This window comes from Lepidochelys olivacea (genome assembly GCF_965140295.1).
Source record: "Lepidochelys olivacea isolate rLepOli2 genome assembly, chromosome: 15".
In the NCBI taxonomy this organism is placed as follows: domain Eukaryota; kingdom Metazoa; phylum Chordata; order Testudines; family Cheloniidae; genus Lepidochelys; species Lepidochelys olivacea.
Window position 1 is genome coordinate 4710942 of NC_140425.1, and position 17500 is coordinate 4728441.

At 47.6% G+C, this 17500-nt stretch overlaps 1 protein-coding gene across 1 annotated transcript; it reads right to left on the reverse strand.

Moving 5' to 3' along the window:
- Positions 1-695: 695 nt before the first annotated feature.
- On the reverse strand, positions 696-12061 carry LOC311531738 (fish-egg lectin-like). The gene is made up of 4 exons (XM_084649402.1): positions 11980-12061; positions 8115-8342; positions 6389-6728; positions 696-2135 (listed from the first exon to the last, which is right to left on the reverse strand). Exons 1-4 carry the CDS (start codon positions 12029-12031, stop codon positions 1991-1993), a joined length of 765 nt encoding a protein of 254 aa, XP_084505528.1. The 5' UTR covers positions 12032-12061; the 3' UTR covers positions 696-1990.
- Between the last annotated feature and the right edge of the window lie 5439 nt (positions 12062-17500).

The window sequence follows — 17500 nt, forward strand, 5'->3', positions numbered from 1 at the left end:
TGCTGGAGGTAATACCGTTTATTGGACCAACTCCTTATTGAGACCTATCAGTTCGCCATGGTTCATTGTTCTGATTCAGGCTAAAGGGGCGAGGTTTGGCTACAAAGCCCAGCCAGAGGCTGTGTTCTCAGTGTTGGGGTCGGACTGCACAGACTGTAGAGAGGTGGATTTTGTTTCTCACCCGCCCGTCTCTCTCTGATTGTGATGGCTAGGTGGGAGCCCTGCCCACCTGCAGAACGCCCACCTGCTCAGTCAGGCGACTCATCAGGATTCCTGACTGCACATAGGACACATGGCAAGGGAGAGGGGGACCAGTGTGAGGCAGAATGACTAGCTCACCCTTGATCACCCCTGTTTCTTCTCCCTGGTAGCGTGTTTCAGAGGTGAGGGAAGGGAGAGGAACAGATTAGCAGGGCAACATAGACTGCTCGAGTGAGCATTGTGGGGGAGCAGGGGGAAGACTAGCTGAGTGGGAGGGTCGGCAGCCCAGTGAAGATAATGATGTTGCACACACTGGACTAGTTTGTTGTAGAGCTCAGACTGTTTCTCTTTCCACAAAACACACTTGGTTTCTGGGCTGCTGAATCCCTAGCACCACAGCACTCCCCCAAACTTCAGTTGTGTCGAGTCCAGTGAGCACAAAATGACAAGGAGAGCGCCCGAGATGCTGCAAGACTTTATTGGCACAAGAGTGAGCAAGACGGAAACTTCAAACCTTTACCAGCCCTTTCCTGCTCAGCCTAGAGAGAGCAGCTCTGGCTCCGCAGCCATCCTGTTGGATACATGAGGCCTCTATTCTTTCTTAATCTGGTGATGCAGAGATTTGGGATTTATCACAATGGAAATGTAGGAGGAGAGGGGTGGATATGCAGAGCTTCTGGCACAGAAATAAGGACAGCGTGTGTGTAATAACTTGGCCCTTGTTCCTTATTATGAACTGATCATGCCAGGACCTTCTGAAGTGGAGAGACTGAAATCAGGCTAACTGAGGGAGAACCTTGTAACACAGGTAGTTGGTGATGGTGAATTTTGCAGAAAGGCAGAGAAAAATTACCTAGTTGGGGTTACTTAAATTTTCTTTTTCTTTCTGGTTCTCTTGGAAATTCTTCCTAAGCCCAGCTCAGTTTTGTGTGTTGCTAATACAATGGGCTCCATTAGAGTCATAAATATAAAGTCCAGAAGGGGGCAATTATGACCATCTAATCTGATTTCCTACATAACACAGGCCACAGATGTCATGCAGTGACTTTTGCATCACACCTAATAGCATGCAGTTGATACAAAGTATATCAGAGCATTTACAAAGACATCCAGTCTTGATTGAAAGACTCCCAAGTGATGGAGAATTTACCACATCCTTTGTTTCAGAGTAGCAGCCGTGTTAGTCTGTATTCGCAAAAAGAAAAGGAGGACTTGGGGCACCTTAGAGACTAACACATTTATTTGAGCATAAGCTTTTGTGAGCTACGGCTCACTTCATCAGATGCATTCTAAGGTGCCACTAGTACTCCTTTTCTTTTTGCACATCCTTTGTGGATCTGTTCGTATGGTTTACTTCCCTCATAGCTGAAAACACTGCCCTTTGTTTTCAGTTGGACCTTGCTTGTGTTCAGTTTCCAGCCACTGAATTTTATCGGAGTAGAAGTATGTGCGTCTGGGGGTGGGGACAGCAGAGGCAGAGAAGGAGCAGGTAATGACGAACCTTCTTGGCTCTATTTTGTGGGACTCGATTTTACCCTTGGAACAAAAGCTTCAGACCACTGGATGGAGATGGTATGTAGAAAACCTGGACAAGGGAGTGGAGCAGTGCTTAGTTTGTAATGAAAGAGGTGCTGGGGCTGAAGCAATTTGTTATTTTCATCACTGACACGACAAACCCAGAGGGGCCGGGGCTCAGCCCAGGCTGGTACAAATTAAGCACTGTGCGGGAGAGAGAAAGTTTAAATGGACACTGTTAATCGCTGTGAGGCTGAGATATAGGGAGTCTCATTTAGAGCCGGCATTTCATAATCTTCTCCTGGTCATTGGTAAGCCACAGCAGGCCCAGGTCATAGGACACATGTTTGCATTTGCAGAGGAAACTGGCCACCTGGGTCCAGGTGGTGCCGATGGGGTTGCTTTTAGTGATTCCATCCCTGAAAGGAAGGTTACAGTGGTGTTAATACAGGTCTGCAAAGAGAAGGACTCTGCCTCTATCCCAGCCTGAGGAGAGCAGCTTCTCACTGCAGCCAGAGGGTAGCCCCAGCCATGTTTCTCCTTGCTGTCCACTCACAGCCCTGCATTGCAGCACCCATCCCCCTACATGAGTGTCTGGCTAGACCCTAGTAAGATGGCAGGATCAGAGCTGAGCATTGCAAGCTTCATCTCCCTGCGGTGTGGGCTGAGGGCAGAGGGGCAGGGAACATCCTCTACCGGGAAACATTCCTGCTTCCAAACTGCACAGGGCCTTTCCTCTGTCTTGGCAGGTGACATGGAATCAAAGCCAGGGACAGAGCGGTATAGAGAACACCAAGGGAATCCCACAGTGCTGCAGAGGGAAATGCCAGAGCTCCCCCCAGGAATGGCAGTTCTCTCCCCTCCCCTGCTCCCACTCCATTCCAGTCTGGGAGTATCTTCCTCCACTTGCCTGGGCCCAGCAAGGGGGACATTGAGTTCCTGTGCTTGGCTCCACAGGAACCCCTGCTGGCCAGGTAGAGCAATTGCAAACTAATCAGTAATAAGTCACCAGGACCAGATGGTATTCACTCAACAGTTCTGAAGGAACTCAAATGTGAAATTGCAGAACTACTAACTGTAGTTTGTAACCTGTCATTTAAATCAGTTTCTGTACCCGATGACGGGAGGATAGCTAATGTGAGGCCAATTTTTAAAAAGGGCTCCAGAGGTGATCCTGGCAATTACAGGTGGGTACGCCTGACTTCAGTACCAAGCAAACTGGTTGAAAACCGAGTAAAGAACAAAATTGTCAGACACATAGATGAACGTAATTTGTTGAGGAAGAGTCAGCATGGTTTTTGTAAAGGGAAATCATGCCTCCCCAATCTACTAGAACTCTTTGAGGGGGTCAAAAAGCATGTGGACAACAGGGATCCAGTGGATATAGAAAGCCTTTGACAAGGTCCGTCACCAAAGGCTCTTAAGCAAAGTAAGCTGTCATGGGATAAGAAGGAAGGTCCTCTCATGGTTTGGTAACTGGTTAAAAGATAGGAAACAAAGGGTAGGAATAAATGGTCAGTTTTCAGAATGGAGAGAGGTAAATAATGGTGTCCCCCGAGGGTCTGTACTGGGACCAGTCCTATTCAACATATTCGTAAATGATCTGGGAAAGGGGGTAAACAGTGAGGTGGCAAAATTTGCAGATGATACAAAACGTCTCAAGAGAGTTAAGTCCCAGGCAGACTGCAAAGAGCTACAAAAGGATCTCACAAAACGGGGTGACTGGGCAACAAAACGGCAGATGAAATTCAATGTTGATAAATGGAAAGTAATGCACATTGGAAAACATAATCCCAACTATACATATAAAATGATGGGGTCTAAATTAGCTTTTACTACTCAAGAAAGAGATCTTGGAGTCATTGGATAGTCATTTCTCTGAAAACATCCACTCACTTGGCTTAACTGTGAAATCTTCGGTGAGCTTAAACTCAAAAAGGAAGCTTACAAGAGGTGGAAATTTGGACAGATGACTGGGGAGGAGTGTAAAAATATTGCTAGAGCATGCAGGAGTGAAATCAGGAAGGCGAAGGCACAACTGGAGTTGCAGCTAGCAAGGGATGTGAAGAGTAACATGTGGGTTTCTACAGGTATGTTAGCAACAAGAATAAAGTCAGGGAAAGTGAGGGACCCTTACTGAATGGGGGAAGCAACATCATGACAGATGACGTGGAAAAAGCTGAAGTACTCAATGCTTTTTTTGCCTCGGTCTTCACAGAAAAGGTCAGCTCCCAGGCTGCTGAACTGGGCAACACAGTATGGGGAGGAGGTGAGCAGCCCTCAGTGGTGAAGGAACAGGTTAAGGACTATTTAGAAAAGCTGGACAAGCACAAGTCCATGGGTCCAGATCTAATGCATCCAAGGGTACTGAGGGAGTTGCCTGATGTGATTGCAGACCAATTGGCCATTATCTTTGAAAATTCATGGCGATCGGGAGAAGTCCCCGATGACTGGAAAAAGGCAAATATAGTGCCCATATTTAAAAAAGGAAAGAAAGAGAACCCAGAGAACTACAGACCGGTCAGTCTCATTTCAGCCCCTGGCAAAATCATGGAGCAGGTCCTCAAGGAATCCATTTTGAAGCACTTGGGGGAGAGGAAGGTGATCAGGAACAGTCAACATGGATTCACCAAGGGCAAGTCATGCCTGACCATCCTGATTGCCTTCTATGATGAGATAACTGGCTCTGTGGATATGGGGAAAGCAGTGGATGTGATATATCTTGACTTTAGCTAAGCTTTTGATACGGTTTCACACAGTATTCTTGCCAACAAGTTAAAAAAGTATTGGATTGGATGGATGGACTATAAAGTGGATAGAAAGCTGAATAGATTGTCGGGCTCAGTGGGTAGTGATCAATGGCTAGATGTCTAGTTGGCAGCTGGTATCGAGCGGAGTGCCCCAGGGGTCAGTCCTGGGCCCGGTTTTGTTCAACATTTTTATTAATGATCTGGATGATGGGATTAATTGCACACTCAGCAAGTTCGCAGATGACACTAAGGAGGGGGGAGAGGTAGATAAGACGGACAGTAGGGATAGGGTCCAGAGTGACCTAGACAAATTAGAGGATTGGGCCACAAGAAATCTGATGAGGTTCAACAATGACAAGCGCAGAGTCCTACACTTAGGAAGGAAGAATCCCATGCATCACTACAGTCTGGGGACCGACTGGCTAAGCAGCAGTTCTGCAGAAAAGGACCTGGGGATTACAATGGACGAGAAGCTGGATATAAGTCAGCAGTGTGCCCTCGTTGTAAAGAAGACCAACGGAGTGAAGTGATTATTCCCCTCTATTTGGCACTGGTGAGGCCACACCTGGAGTATTTCATTCGGTTTTGGTCCATCCACTACAGAAGGGATGTGGACAAATTGGAGAGAGTCCAGTGGAGGGCAACGAAAATGATTAGGGGGCTGGGGCACATGACTTATGAGGAGAGGCTGAGGGAACTGGGCTTGTTTAATCTGGAGAAGAGAAGAGTGAGGGGGGATTTGATAGCAGCCTTCAACTACCTGGAGCGGGGTTCCAAAGAGGAGGGAGCTCGGCTGGTCTCAGTGGTGGCAGATGACAGAACAAGGAGTAATGGTCTCAAGTTGCAGTGGGGGAGATCTAGGTTGGATATTAGGAAACACTATTTCACTAGGAGGGTGGTGAAGCACTGGAATGAGTTACCTAGGGAGGTGGTGGAATCTCCGTCCTTAGAGGTTTTTAAGGCCGGGCTTGACAAAGCCTTGGCTGGGATGATTTAGTTGGTGTTGGTCCTGCTTTGAGCAGGGGCTTGGACTAGATGATCTGCTGAGGTCTCTTCCAACCGTATTCTATTATTCTCAGTGTTATTTACTTCTCCTTATAACACAAAGAGTAGGCGTCACCAAATGAAATGAATAGGCACTAGGTTTAAAACAAACAAAAGGAAGTATTTCTTCACACAACGCACAGTCAACCTGTGGAACTCCTTGCCAGAGGATGCTGTGAAGGCCAAGACTATAACTGGGTTAAAAAGAGAACTAGATAAATTCATGGAGGATAGGTCCATCAATGGCTATTAGCCAGAATAAGCAGAAATGGTGTTCCTATCCTCTGTTTGCCAGAAGTTGGGAAAGGGTAGCAGGGGGGTGGATCATTTGATGATTCCCTGTTCTGTTCATTCCCTCTGGGGCACCTGGCATTGGCCACTGTACAAAGACAGGACACTGGGCTGGATGGACCTTTGGTCTGACCCAATATAACCGTTCTTATGTTCTTAACCCTGGGCTGGAGGATGTTCCATCACTCTGTGGGGGTGGCACACGCGCAGTCTGGGTGCGCAGAGGCACTGTGAGGGGCATGAGCAGGACTCCCTGTGCTACCTACAATATGCAGAGCTCAGGCTTCCAAGAGCCCCCAAGATAGCAGAACCTCTGCAGTGTGCCTCACAGCCCTTTTTGGTTCCCTGCTGGTTAGCATTGGAGTCCTCTCAATTAGGCAAGAGTGGGTGCCTCATTGTGAGGTCATTGGGATGCTGGAGAGCCCTGGAATCAGCTCATTAGGAAATTGGCCAACATCAGGCACCAGAGTGGCTTGCTCCGCAGCATCAGGCAACATCCTGTTCTCTCTACGCTCTTAGTGACGGGTATGAATGGCCCTGATCACTCATGGGAGAAATCCTCCCTCCTGTCTTCACCTTTACGGTACCTGCGATATATTTGTCCTGCACTGTTCACGCCATAGACAGAGCCTTCGGTCCCGACCTCAATCATGGACAGCTTGCCGGGAATGTTCTGCCACCTGGATCCTGCACAAGAGTCCGGGGTGACAGCAAACCGGAAGTAGATATCATCAGCTGAGTTAACACCCCAGCAGCCCCACAAGCCACAGCTGTAATACTTCAGACTTCCTGCAATATTGACCCAGGGCAAGGTGGAGGCATTGTTCACAGAGACGGCTGCTGGACGAGACAGACAGTAGATGCCACCATTCATGCTGACACCAGCGACGAACATGTCTCCACCCGCGTCAATTTGCTTGAGCAGCCCTAAAAACAAACAAGGGTAAAACAATGTTCAGAGGAATGAGCAGGGCTGGAGCAGCATGGAGAAAATAAGGACGTAAACCACCTATTGAGAACTCAGCAAGAAATATAACTAGAGACCAGGGGTGAGAGGAGAAAGAGAAATCAGTCAGAGAACTGCGGTCTAGTGTTTGGAACAGTGGCCTGAGAATCAGAATTCCTGGGTTTGGTTGCCAGTCCTCTCCCAACTTGCTTAATGGCCCTTGGAAAGTCACTTAGGGCAAAAAGGGCCTGATTTTAAGAGGTACTGAGCACCGAGAGCTCCCATTGACACCAGTGGAAGTCATCACTGCTTAGCACCGCTGGAAATCAGGACGTCTTAGTCAGGTGCTAACATTTGTGCACTCCGGTTTGGAAACATGGATGTTACTTTCTCAGTGTCCGGAATATGGGGCCAGTAAATGTTCCCGCCTCACAGGGGACTTGTGAGTGTCGGGGCGTGTGTACACACTCTATGCAAATTTCCCTAATTTAATTCAACTGCTGTGGGGACATTTAGTTTGCTTTAAGAGGATCTGATTAGGCCTTGTCTACACAAGAAGGTTGCACTGCTTTAACCAGTGGTGTGAATTTAAACTGATTTATGAAGCCAGTGTAAACCCCTGTAGTACAATGCCCCTAAGATTTCAGGATTGTCACCTATCAGTGTGTCACTCTGAAGCATAGAACGTCTAGACTCCACAGAGTACGTGGTCCAACTGCCACACCTGTGTGATAGCCTGGGCCTTCATCTACTAGCACCGGTCTGCAGGTGCTTATACCCAGAGGATATGCTGGTAAAAGGCACCTTTATACTGATATAACCCCAAGTGTAGAAAGTTATATGGATGTAGCTATTTTGGTAGAAAAATCACACTCCTAGGCAACATGGTCAAACTGTGTACAAATCATGTGTAGACAGGCCTGTGTGAACATTCTGATTTCAGTTTAAGGACTGGACTATGCGTGTTTTTGTACTGCTTTTTATCAGTCTGGAAACACATAGAATGAAATCAATGCCACCCCACAGTGAAGACACAACGAGACCAGTAACAAGGTGCTCGTATCAGCATAGCTTATTTCACTACATTTCCCCAAATAATCTATACGGACATAAGCACCTTCCTACCTGTGCAACGGCATCCACACTCGGGGGTTGCACCAATTCAACTAGATCAGCTTCCCTATAGAATTGATGGTACAAAACCAGTACCAATGTAACTATATAGGCAAGCTGTAGTCAGATCCGAAGAGTGGCCTATCTGGCGGGAATTGTGTCAACAGCCTGGGGTAGGAGTTTGGCACTGGGCACAGGATCCTAACAGAGGCTCTTTTTGTCGTCCACACGACAAAGCAAAGCTCATACGTTACCTGTGACCTTTTGCCAGCTTCCTCCCACCAGCTTGTAGATGTTGTTGTTGTTGTTCACACCCCAGACTCCAGCCGGACCAACCGTGACGTGTTTCAAGGAGCCCGGCAGCTGGACCCAGCTGTCTCCATACAGAGTGTAAACATTGCCTGCGGTGTTCACTCCAAACACCTGCCCATTACTGGCATCAATCTGCTTTAATGACCCCGGCATCTCCATGCAGTCCAGAGCTGAAAAGCATACGGAGAATGTTCATGCACGTGGACTTGTTAGCAAGCAGGAGAAATAGTCACAAAAGAGAGAGAGCTTGGGGTCTGGGTGGCTGTGGATATAGAGACCTTTGCTTACATGTCCCTCACTGGTCTGAATCCAGAATAGGAGGGTGGTGGCCCAGTGTTCTTACCACCTAATATGTGCTTGGAGGCCCGTGTGAAATGATTTTGGGGGTCCCATTCTAGTTCCCAAAGTATTAGAATAGCAGCAGGAGCTAATTGGCTCTGTGTTGCCCCCCACAACAGAAAGGCCAAGGGTTATCTCAACCACAGAGACGGAGCTCCAGTCTCACCTGTCTCAGGTGGTCTCTCCTGGTCAGAGCTGACCCGCATTATGGGGGAAGCTTCCCCTGCCCCTGCCCAGACAGCACTGGGGATTAACAGAGGGCTTATGGCTCCAGAGCTGGGGATCTTTCACCAGAGCTGATGTCACATAAACAAATGCTCAGGCTTCCAGATGGAAAAGGCCCTCTTGCTTCTGTTGGGATTTCTATTCAGTTCCTATAGGATACATCCCCGAGGGAGAACAATCCAAAGAGCTACCCAGGAAGTTGTGTAGGTCAGTTATGGGGTCACAAGAGCAGATACCCGTTCTGGGAGCATTTTCCATAACACCTTGTTTGGAAGTGAGGGGGGCTCTTCCATTCTGCTCCATATGGAAACCTCCTGTGTTGCTCAGGAAGGTCTCAAACTGTACCCAAGAAGAAGCTGCCTGCAGTTTAAACATTCACAGCAGCTGCAGGCAGACCCAGTTTCACATATTCATCGATTCCAAGGCCAGAAGGAACCATTGTGATCATCTAGTCTCATCTCCTGTATCATACAGGCCAGAGAACTGCCCCAAAATAATCCCTAGAGCAGAGCTTTTAGAATAATATCCAATCTTGATTTTAAAATGGTCAGTGACGGAAAATCCACCACGCCCCCAGGGGAAATAGTTCCAATGAATAATTACCATCCCTGTTAATTCTCCTAGATTGGAGAGTCCATTATCCAATATTTGTTCCCCATGTAGGTACTAATCAAGTCACCTCTTAAACTTCTTTCGGTGAGCTAAATAGACTGCCAGTGCCTGTGAGCCGGTGCAGGGGATCCAGGCCCTGCGAGCCGGTGCGGGGGATCCAGGCCCTGCGAGCCGGTGCGGGGGATGCTGCCTCGGCAGGGTGGGAGGGAGTCTCAGAGCTGGGCTACTCAGTGTGCGCTTTTTGCCCCACAGGGAAGGAGCCCATTTCTGTGGGGGGTCCCTGGTGAAGGAGCCATGGGTCATCAGCACGCACCGGTGCTTCTCCGGCTGGTGGTGGCTGAGAGCTAGCACCAGCCACTTGGAGGGGCACTGGGGCAGGGGGGGACAATGGTGCCTTGTCTAAGGACGGCTCTGGATCTGCTGGATTCTGATTGGCTTACTGAGCAGCTAGCTGGTGCCTTTCAGCCAATCAGGGCCAGCGCTAGGATCATCACCGTCCCGCTCCTTCTCACAGCCCCGGGGCAGCAAGGCTGGGGTCAGCGAGGGGCCAGGGAGCAGGCTTGGGCCTGCCTGCATGTGGCGGGGGTGCTGCAGTGCCCACAGGACCCTGGCAGCTGGTGGTGTCTGGGCAGCAGGAAAGAGGAGCCCGTGGCTTTGTCCCCCTTCACCCCCGACCTCTCCACCTGCAGGCTGGGCAGCACCATGCTCTGTCCCCATGGGCCCGGCCTCCTGCCCCACCCTGTGTGTCAGGGCTTCTGTCAGCCCCAGCGCGTGAGATCTTTGGGCAGGGGGAGCCCAACGGGCTCATGCTCTGGGGCACTGTCTGCAGTTCTGGTCTCCCATGTTTAAGAAAGATTAATTCAACTGAGAACAGGTGCAGAGAAGGGCTACTAGGTTGATCGAAGGAATGGAGAACCTACCTTATGAGAGGAGACTCAAAGAGCTTGGTTTGTTTAGTCTAACCAAAAGAAGGCTATATGATTGCTCTCTATAAATACATCAGAGAGATAAACCAGGAGGGAGAGGAGTTATTTAAGTTAAGTGCCAATGTGGGCCCTGGAACAATTGGATACAAACTGGCCATCAACAAGTTTAGGCTTGAAATTAGGTGAACATTTCTGACCATGAGAGGAGTGAAGTTCTGGAGCAGCCTCCCAAGAGCAACAATGGGGTCAAAAATCAAAACTGGCTTCAAGACTGAGCTTGACAAGTTTATGGAGGGGATGGTATGACAGGACTGCCTACGATGGTGTATGGCCCATCGGCGACTGCCTGTAGCAAAAATCCCCAATGGCTGCAGACGGGACACTAGTTGGGGAGGGCTCTGAGTTACTACAGAGAATTCTCTCCCAGGTATCTTCCTGGTGGATCTTGCCCACATGCTCAGGGTCTAACTGATCACCATATTAGTGGTCAGGAAGGAATTTTCCCTCAGCTCAGACTGGCTGAGACCCTGGTGGTTTTTCACTTCCTCTGCAGCATGGGGCATTCCTCACGTGCATGTTTAAACTAATGTAAATGGTGAATTCTCTGTAAATTGAAGTCTTTAAACCATAATTTGAGGACTTCAGGAACTCAGCCAGAGCTCAGGGGTGGGTGGGTGAGGTTCTGTGTCCTGCAATGAGCAGGAGGTCAGACTAGATGATCACGATGGTCCCTTGTGACTTCAGTAAGCGTATCTGAGTAAGAATAGACATTACAATTTTAAACCCAACCAGTGTCCCATAAGTGACTTGCCACAAGATGTCAGAACAGGTTAGTATTAGAGCTGAGTGGGTCTAATATTTATTTAATTTTCTTTCTAGATATAGGAATTAGATCAAGTGCTCCTGTCAGAGATTTCTAAGTTATTATCTGCAAAAAAAAATTAGAGTTGTCAGTTGCCTAAGTAGCCCCGGGAATCATGGTTAAAGTCCACAAAAATTGTGCATTACTTTGCATTTATCAACATATAGAAGTCAAACTACACCTATGGACTGAGCCTGGGGGCAGGGCTGGGAAGCTGAGACCAAGCAGGTGGGAGCAGGTAGCGTGGCTCAGTCAGGGCACAGAGAGCTCCTGCAGAATGGACGGGCAACAGACAACTCAGTGAGACCCTTTAAAAAACCAAATGATCAGGGTTTATGTTACTGTCATTGGTGCAGACTGCAGGGGCCAGAATGTGCGAAGGGCAGGCCATGCGCAGAGGAAAATCTGGTCCCCAACCCATGAGCATCTGTCATACAGTCATAGAATATCAGGGTTGGAAGGGACCTCAGGAAGTCATCTAGTCCAACCCCCTGCTCAAAGCAGGACCAATCCCCAAACTCCCCAATCAGCCCCTTCAAGAATTGAACTCATAATGCTGGGTTTAGCAGGCCAATGCTCAAACCACTGAGCTATCCCTCCCCCCGAAAAATGATTGGCAGAAGCCACTTGGTTAAAGAAATCTGATGCTCCAGAGGAGGTCTGAACTCACAACCTCATCATCACTGCTCTATAAATATTGTGTGTTAACTCACTGGACCACAGAATTGGCTGAAAACAATTCCTGCAAATGTGGCAGTGAATCCACACTCAGTCCTGCGCTGGGGCTGACAGACCCACACAGCTGTCTGCAAACACTTTCCACGAATCACTGTTCCTACGTACCTGAGCTCCCTGCAAGCAGGGGCAGGAGCAGCAGGAACCCCAAGAGCATCATCTTCTCAGCACGCCTATATGAGCTCTCCCAGTGGCTGCGGTGGGACAGTCCAGGGGCTTTTATAGCTCAAGCGCAGCTGCAGACTGAGCAACCTTCCCTCCCCGGGGGTCTCCCCGACATCCTCAATAAGGAAATAGGGAAATTTTTACTTGGCAACACTACACCCTGGAGCAAAGGCTGTTGATCAACTTTATGGGTTTCCTCATAGCAGCTCTGACACTTGATCCCTTGCATGCCAGCCAGCCCGGCAGGTATTGTGTTTTCTAGGTGAGCACTTGGCTGGCCTCCAGGTAATGGAGGGGTTTAAGGATTAAGTGTTTCCCCCTACCACACCCATTCGGATTGCTGTGGTTAACATATGGAAGGCAACCTTCTCCCAGTGACCTTGCAAATGTTTGTCTTAGGGGGTAAATACACAGGGTGGACTCAGAAATCACCAGGAGACTAGATCTCCGCACACAAGGTACAGTCAGGGAATCAGCCTCCACTTCTCTCTGGGTTTTTTAGCTCCTCGGGTAAGTGGCATATGAACTGGCCCCAGGGTTTTTTCACCCCTGTATGAGCTGTGATCCAGGGAAGGATCACAGGGAAGGAGCTGTTATGTAAGCAGTGTCAGGATGAGCTCCACCCTGACATCTGGTGGTGAGGTGTGGCAAGTTGTGGAAAAGAACTTCAGGGGCTGATCTCATTTGCATAGGCACACCCACCACGCCTAGAATGAGACCATAGCTGCCCAAATGGTCACTTTGGCTGCTGTGGGATCCCCAGTGTCTCTGTTATTGGGGCAGGAAGAATAAATTGTTATTACCCTGATTATGGGAACTGTGCTTGGAACTGTATGTGGCCTTTTGTTATGATGGAGGGATTCACCATCAACTAAGTAGCACTCGCTAGGCAAGGGTCATGGGTTCCAAAACTGTGTGAATGGAGAGAGGCTGGGGACAAGTATTAATACTTGGTGGCATGGGTCCCTTGGTGAGGGCCTTACATGCTGATTGCACTTCCTCCTCTCTCCACTGTGGAATATCAGAGCTAATTTTGATTTCATTAGAAGTCTAGTTATAGGCTGCTGAGCTCACTTTGGGCTGACAGTGCACCAGCACTGGGGCTCCCCTACTATAAGCTGAATTCACCTAGGAGCTGAAATCACTGAGTGTTGTGTTAAGTAGTGGGGGAGCCTGAAGATATACTGTGGAGCAGTTTGCGGGACGGCTGGTGAAGCAGTTCGACACGGAGCAGTGTGTGGATGGCAGGAGCTGCTTGTGGGCCGTGGAGCTGAGTGAAGGAGTTCGTGGGGCGGCTGGCGGAGCGGAGCGCAGCTGAGCGAAGGAGTTCGTGGGGTGGCTGGTGGAGCGGAGTGCAGCTGAGCGAAGGAGTTTTGTGGGGCGGCTGGCGGAGCGGAGCGCCGCTATGGAGCTATGGGGCGGTCAGCTTCAGATCACGTAAGGTGCCTCTTACCCCCGTCCCATTTCCACCCAGGTTGGGAGGTAAAGCTCCGCCGATAAACTTTCGAACTCTGGGGCTGCCCTGACCAGGGACAGAGACTTTTGGGGCTTGGGACTTTGGGTGATTTGGGGTTGCTGGACTCAAGAACCAAAGGGAAAAGGGCATGCCCCAATTTGCCTGGGGTGGGGTTGTTTTTGCTCATGGGTTGTGTTATGAATCCTGTTGGTGGTGTTTCCCCAACATAATGCCACATTGTTTCTCTCTGTTATTAAAAGACTTTTGCTACACTCAGACTATGTGCTTGCGAGAGGGGAAGTATTGCCTCTTGGAGGCGACCAGCGCCCAGGTCACTGGGTGGGGGCTCGAGCCGATTTGCATTGTGTTATTGGAATGGAACCCCTAGATATTGAACCCGGCCCTTGTTGCTGCCAACTCTGACGGGCAGAAGGGTTACAGTTATAGAGCCTCAATGTCTCAGAGCCTCAATGGCCTGCCCCACCACCAGGCATTCCTCAGTCACTGCATCGGTTCATGCCAAAGGCAGCTGCTTTCTGCTCAGGTATAAATGGGGGCTCCCTGACCTCTAACTCTTGCAAGAGCCCAGCCCCCTTTCTCTGTTCCGAGGCATCCATCTACAGGAAAAACCCTTTATTTATGTCTGGGCTAAATGGTGCTGGGGTGCTACAGAGGATCTGCCTTATCTCCCCAATGAGTCCAAAAAGACAGGAAACAAAGGGTAGGAATAAGTGGCCCATTTTCAGAATGGAGAGAAGTAAATAGAGGTGTCCCCGGAGGGGCTCGGATTGGTCTGGGACCAGCGCTCTTCAACATATTGATAAATGATCTACAAAAAGTGGTAATAAGTGAGGTGGCAAAGTTTGCAGATGATACGAAATTACTCAAGATAGTTAAGTCCAAGACAGACTGCGAAGAGTTACAAAGGGACCTCACAAAATTGAGTGACTTGGCAACAAAATGGCAGATGAAATTCAGTGTTAAATGCGAAGTAATGCACATGACAAAATATAATCCCCACTATACATACCAAATGATGGTGCCTAAAATAGCTGTTACCCATCAAGAAAGAGATCTTGGAGTCATTTGCAGTACTCCGGAAGCACTATGAATGAATTTCTGTTCATAGAAATCAACAGTTTATTTGCTGAGAGATTTGATTCAGTTCCTAACAGCCAGAAGTTTTCTGTTGAAAAAGGATCCACTGACTTTGCTTTAGAAAGACTCAGCGTGGATAGTCTAGAGAAGGTGTCAGATGGAGTAAAAATTGTTAGAAAGGTTGAACAGCCTTCTAACCAAGAGGCTGTGCTAGGCCAGCCTTCTGGGGACGCTATGTTGTTGGAACATGAATGTCTCCATGCTGATTCTTTAAGTAAGCAGTCTGTGACTCAGGTACTGAGGAAAGATTTGGTTGCTGTTTTTTAAGAGCAGAACAGTCTTATCACTGAACCCTCAAGGATGCAGGGGATGGCAGGCAACTCTCATCTCTAGACACTTTGGATATGTCTTGTAGTCTCTTAGTGGACTAGACATCTGATTCTGTGTGGAAGCAGACGTTAGTAATGGAAGGATAAAAGAACCTTGAGTCTAACTTGCTAGTGAAAATGGATGGTATCTCTTTAAGACAGAGTCCAGCCTTGGAATTGGTAACTGAAGGATATAAATTCACTCCGTGTAGAGGTCAAGCACAGGAGTTTATTACTTACAGCGCTAACGGAGTGTCACCTTGCTTATTAGGCTCAGAGACACTGTCAATCGATTACAATGGAATATGTGGATTTTCCATGGGCAGGCTGACGGGGTAGGCAGTCCCACACCCCCGGATAGGTCCAGCAGCAAGACGTGATAGCACAGTAGCCAATGGTCAAAGGTTACATAATGTCTCCGCCCATGGTCTCAAGTTAATAAATTAACATCTAACATTGAATTAGTACTTTAATAAATGTATTAGTATAAAATACATGTTGAATTCTGATTTGGGGTCCATAGGAATGAAGAAGCTCCTTTGATTGTTCAACAGGTACATTCCTAGGGTTTAAAGCAAAGAAACAGTAAAAGTATATGGCAATAAAGATTGCTTTTTAAGTTGCTTATTTGTGTTTTAAGGCAGGCATTGGTTCCTGGGAAAGGGAGGTGGGAGGAGGCCATATTTTATATTGACATGTTCCAACCTTCATAAACTCAAGGTTGGATGTGTGGGAAGAACATCTCCCTACAGAAGAAACTAACACAACAGAAACAGGGCTTCTTTGTTCTATTTGCAACTTTGAATAAGACACAATTATTGCCCTAAACATCTGGAGTTTTACTGATCGGGCATATTTTAGCAAAAGCAAGGTTATCTTTTGGTTATTCTTCTTTCTCTTAGCTAATCACTATTTGCTAGGCCTCTGACCTCTTGGCCAAACTCTGGCCTTTGGGCCCGTACACAAATCCATATACCAGGTTATTACATCAGCAATGGATTTTAATCCTTCAGTAACAGTTAAGAATCTGAGAACTATAAACAAGCTAGTGTCTGTGTTGATGCAAAGTACCTGACTGACTAGGGGAGAGAAAGACTTGCCCAGCAGGGAAGACATACCTAACCAGCCAATGGATTCTGTTACACAAGAGAGCTCAGATTTTGACCTTACAGGACAGGGAGAAAGGAAAAAATGTTGTCCTACAAATGGAAGCCACAGGTTGAAATGCCAAAACCCCGAGGGTATTGAGCCGAAGACGTGGCATGACAAAAATGCTTGTAAATGTACACTTGTAATGGATTTGATGTTAATGCGAATGTTAACTCTTGTGACGAATGCGTTGCTGATACCAAAACCTGTAAAAATGTACAATGTGCCTCATCTTTTGGAAAACCCTTGACCATGTTGGGAGTGACACATAAGAACACACATGATGTTAAAAGGCCTCGTGACACTGATGTTTCACAGTTAGTGCCTGTAACCAGTCTTGGAACTTTTCATAACAGAAAAGACATTACGCACCTGATGTGCTGTATGAAAAGGGAACCTGAGGCACACTACCATATTGCTTTCATGGCTAAATGCCAAGATTCCTACACTATGGAGAACAGTAATAGCTACATTGACTTGATGGTAATTGGGTTCCAGACATTTGCTGGAGCTTGTATGGATAAATTAACTATTTTCATTAGCTCATGGAAAGATCACATAAGACATACAGGAAATATGCTGCAAGAGCAGATCCAATCCACTATTGGTCTAACCAAGTTTTACCTTGGGTTTGTAAAGGAATTCAATAATAAATTTTTACTTCCATAATGAACCTAACAAAGAAAAAGCCTGTTGTAATCAAACATGATTTTGATGAACCGTTTCTGTTATACACTGATACTTCTAATATTGGGTTCGAAGCTGGAGTAATACAGAAACAAGAATGGGAAGTTCCTATGATGCATTCAGCAGTGTCTGGAACACCCTTTCCTGCATCACTTTTGCATTCGGTGTGTGATGTTATCTGATTAAAATATGACCATGTAGATCATTGTTGCTACCAATTGTTCTATAATTGCAACAAATCTTGTACAAAATGTGGCATGTAAGATGTCTATGGAAAGGTTATGATTCACTGAATACGATTGTGCTATTTGTATGCATGTATCACTTTTGTATCTGAAGTTATGAGTATTGGCTCTATACCAGCACTCCCAGCTATCTTTGAGACACCACTGACTTCCTGAGGAAACTACAATCCATCGGTGATCTTCCAGAAAACACCGTCCTGGCCACGATGGATGTAGAAGCCCTCTACACCAACATTCCACACAAAGATGGACTACAAGCCGTCAGGAACAGTATCCCCGATAATGTCACGGCTAACCTGGTGGCTGAACTTTGTGACTTTGTCCTCACCCATAACTATTTCACATTTGGGGACAATGTATACCTTCAGATCAGCGGCACTGCTATGGGTACCCGCATGGCCCCACAGTATGCCAACATTTTTATGGCTGACTTAGAACAACGCTTCCTCAGCTCTCGTCCC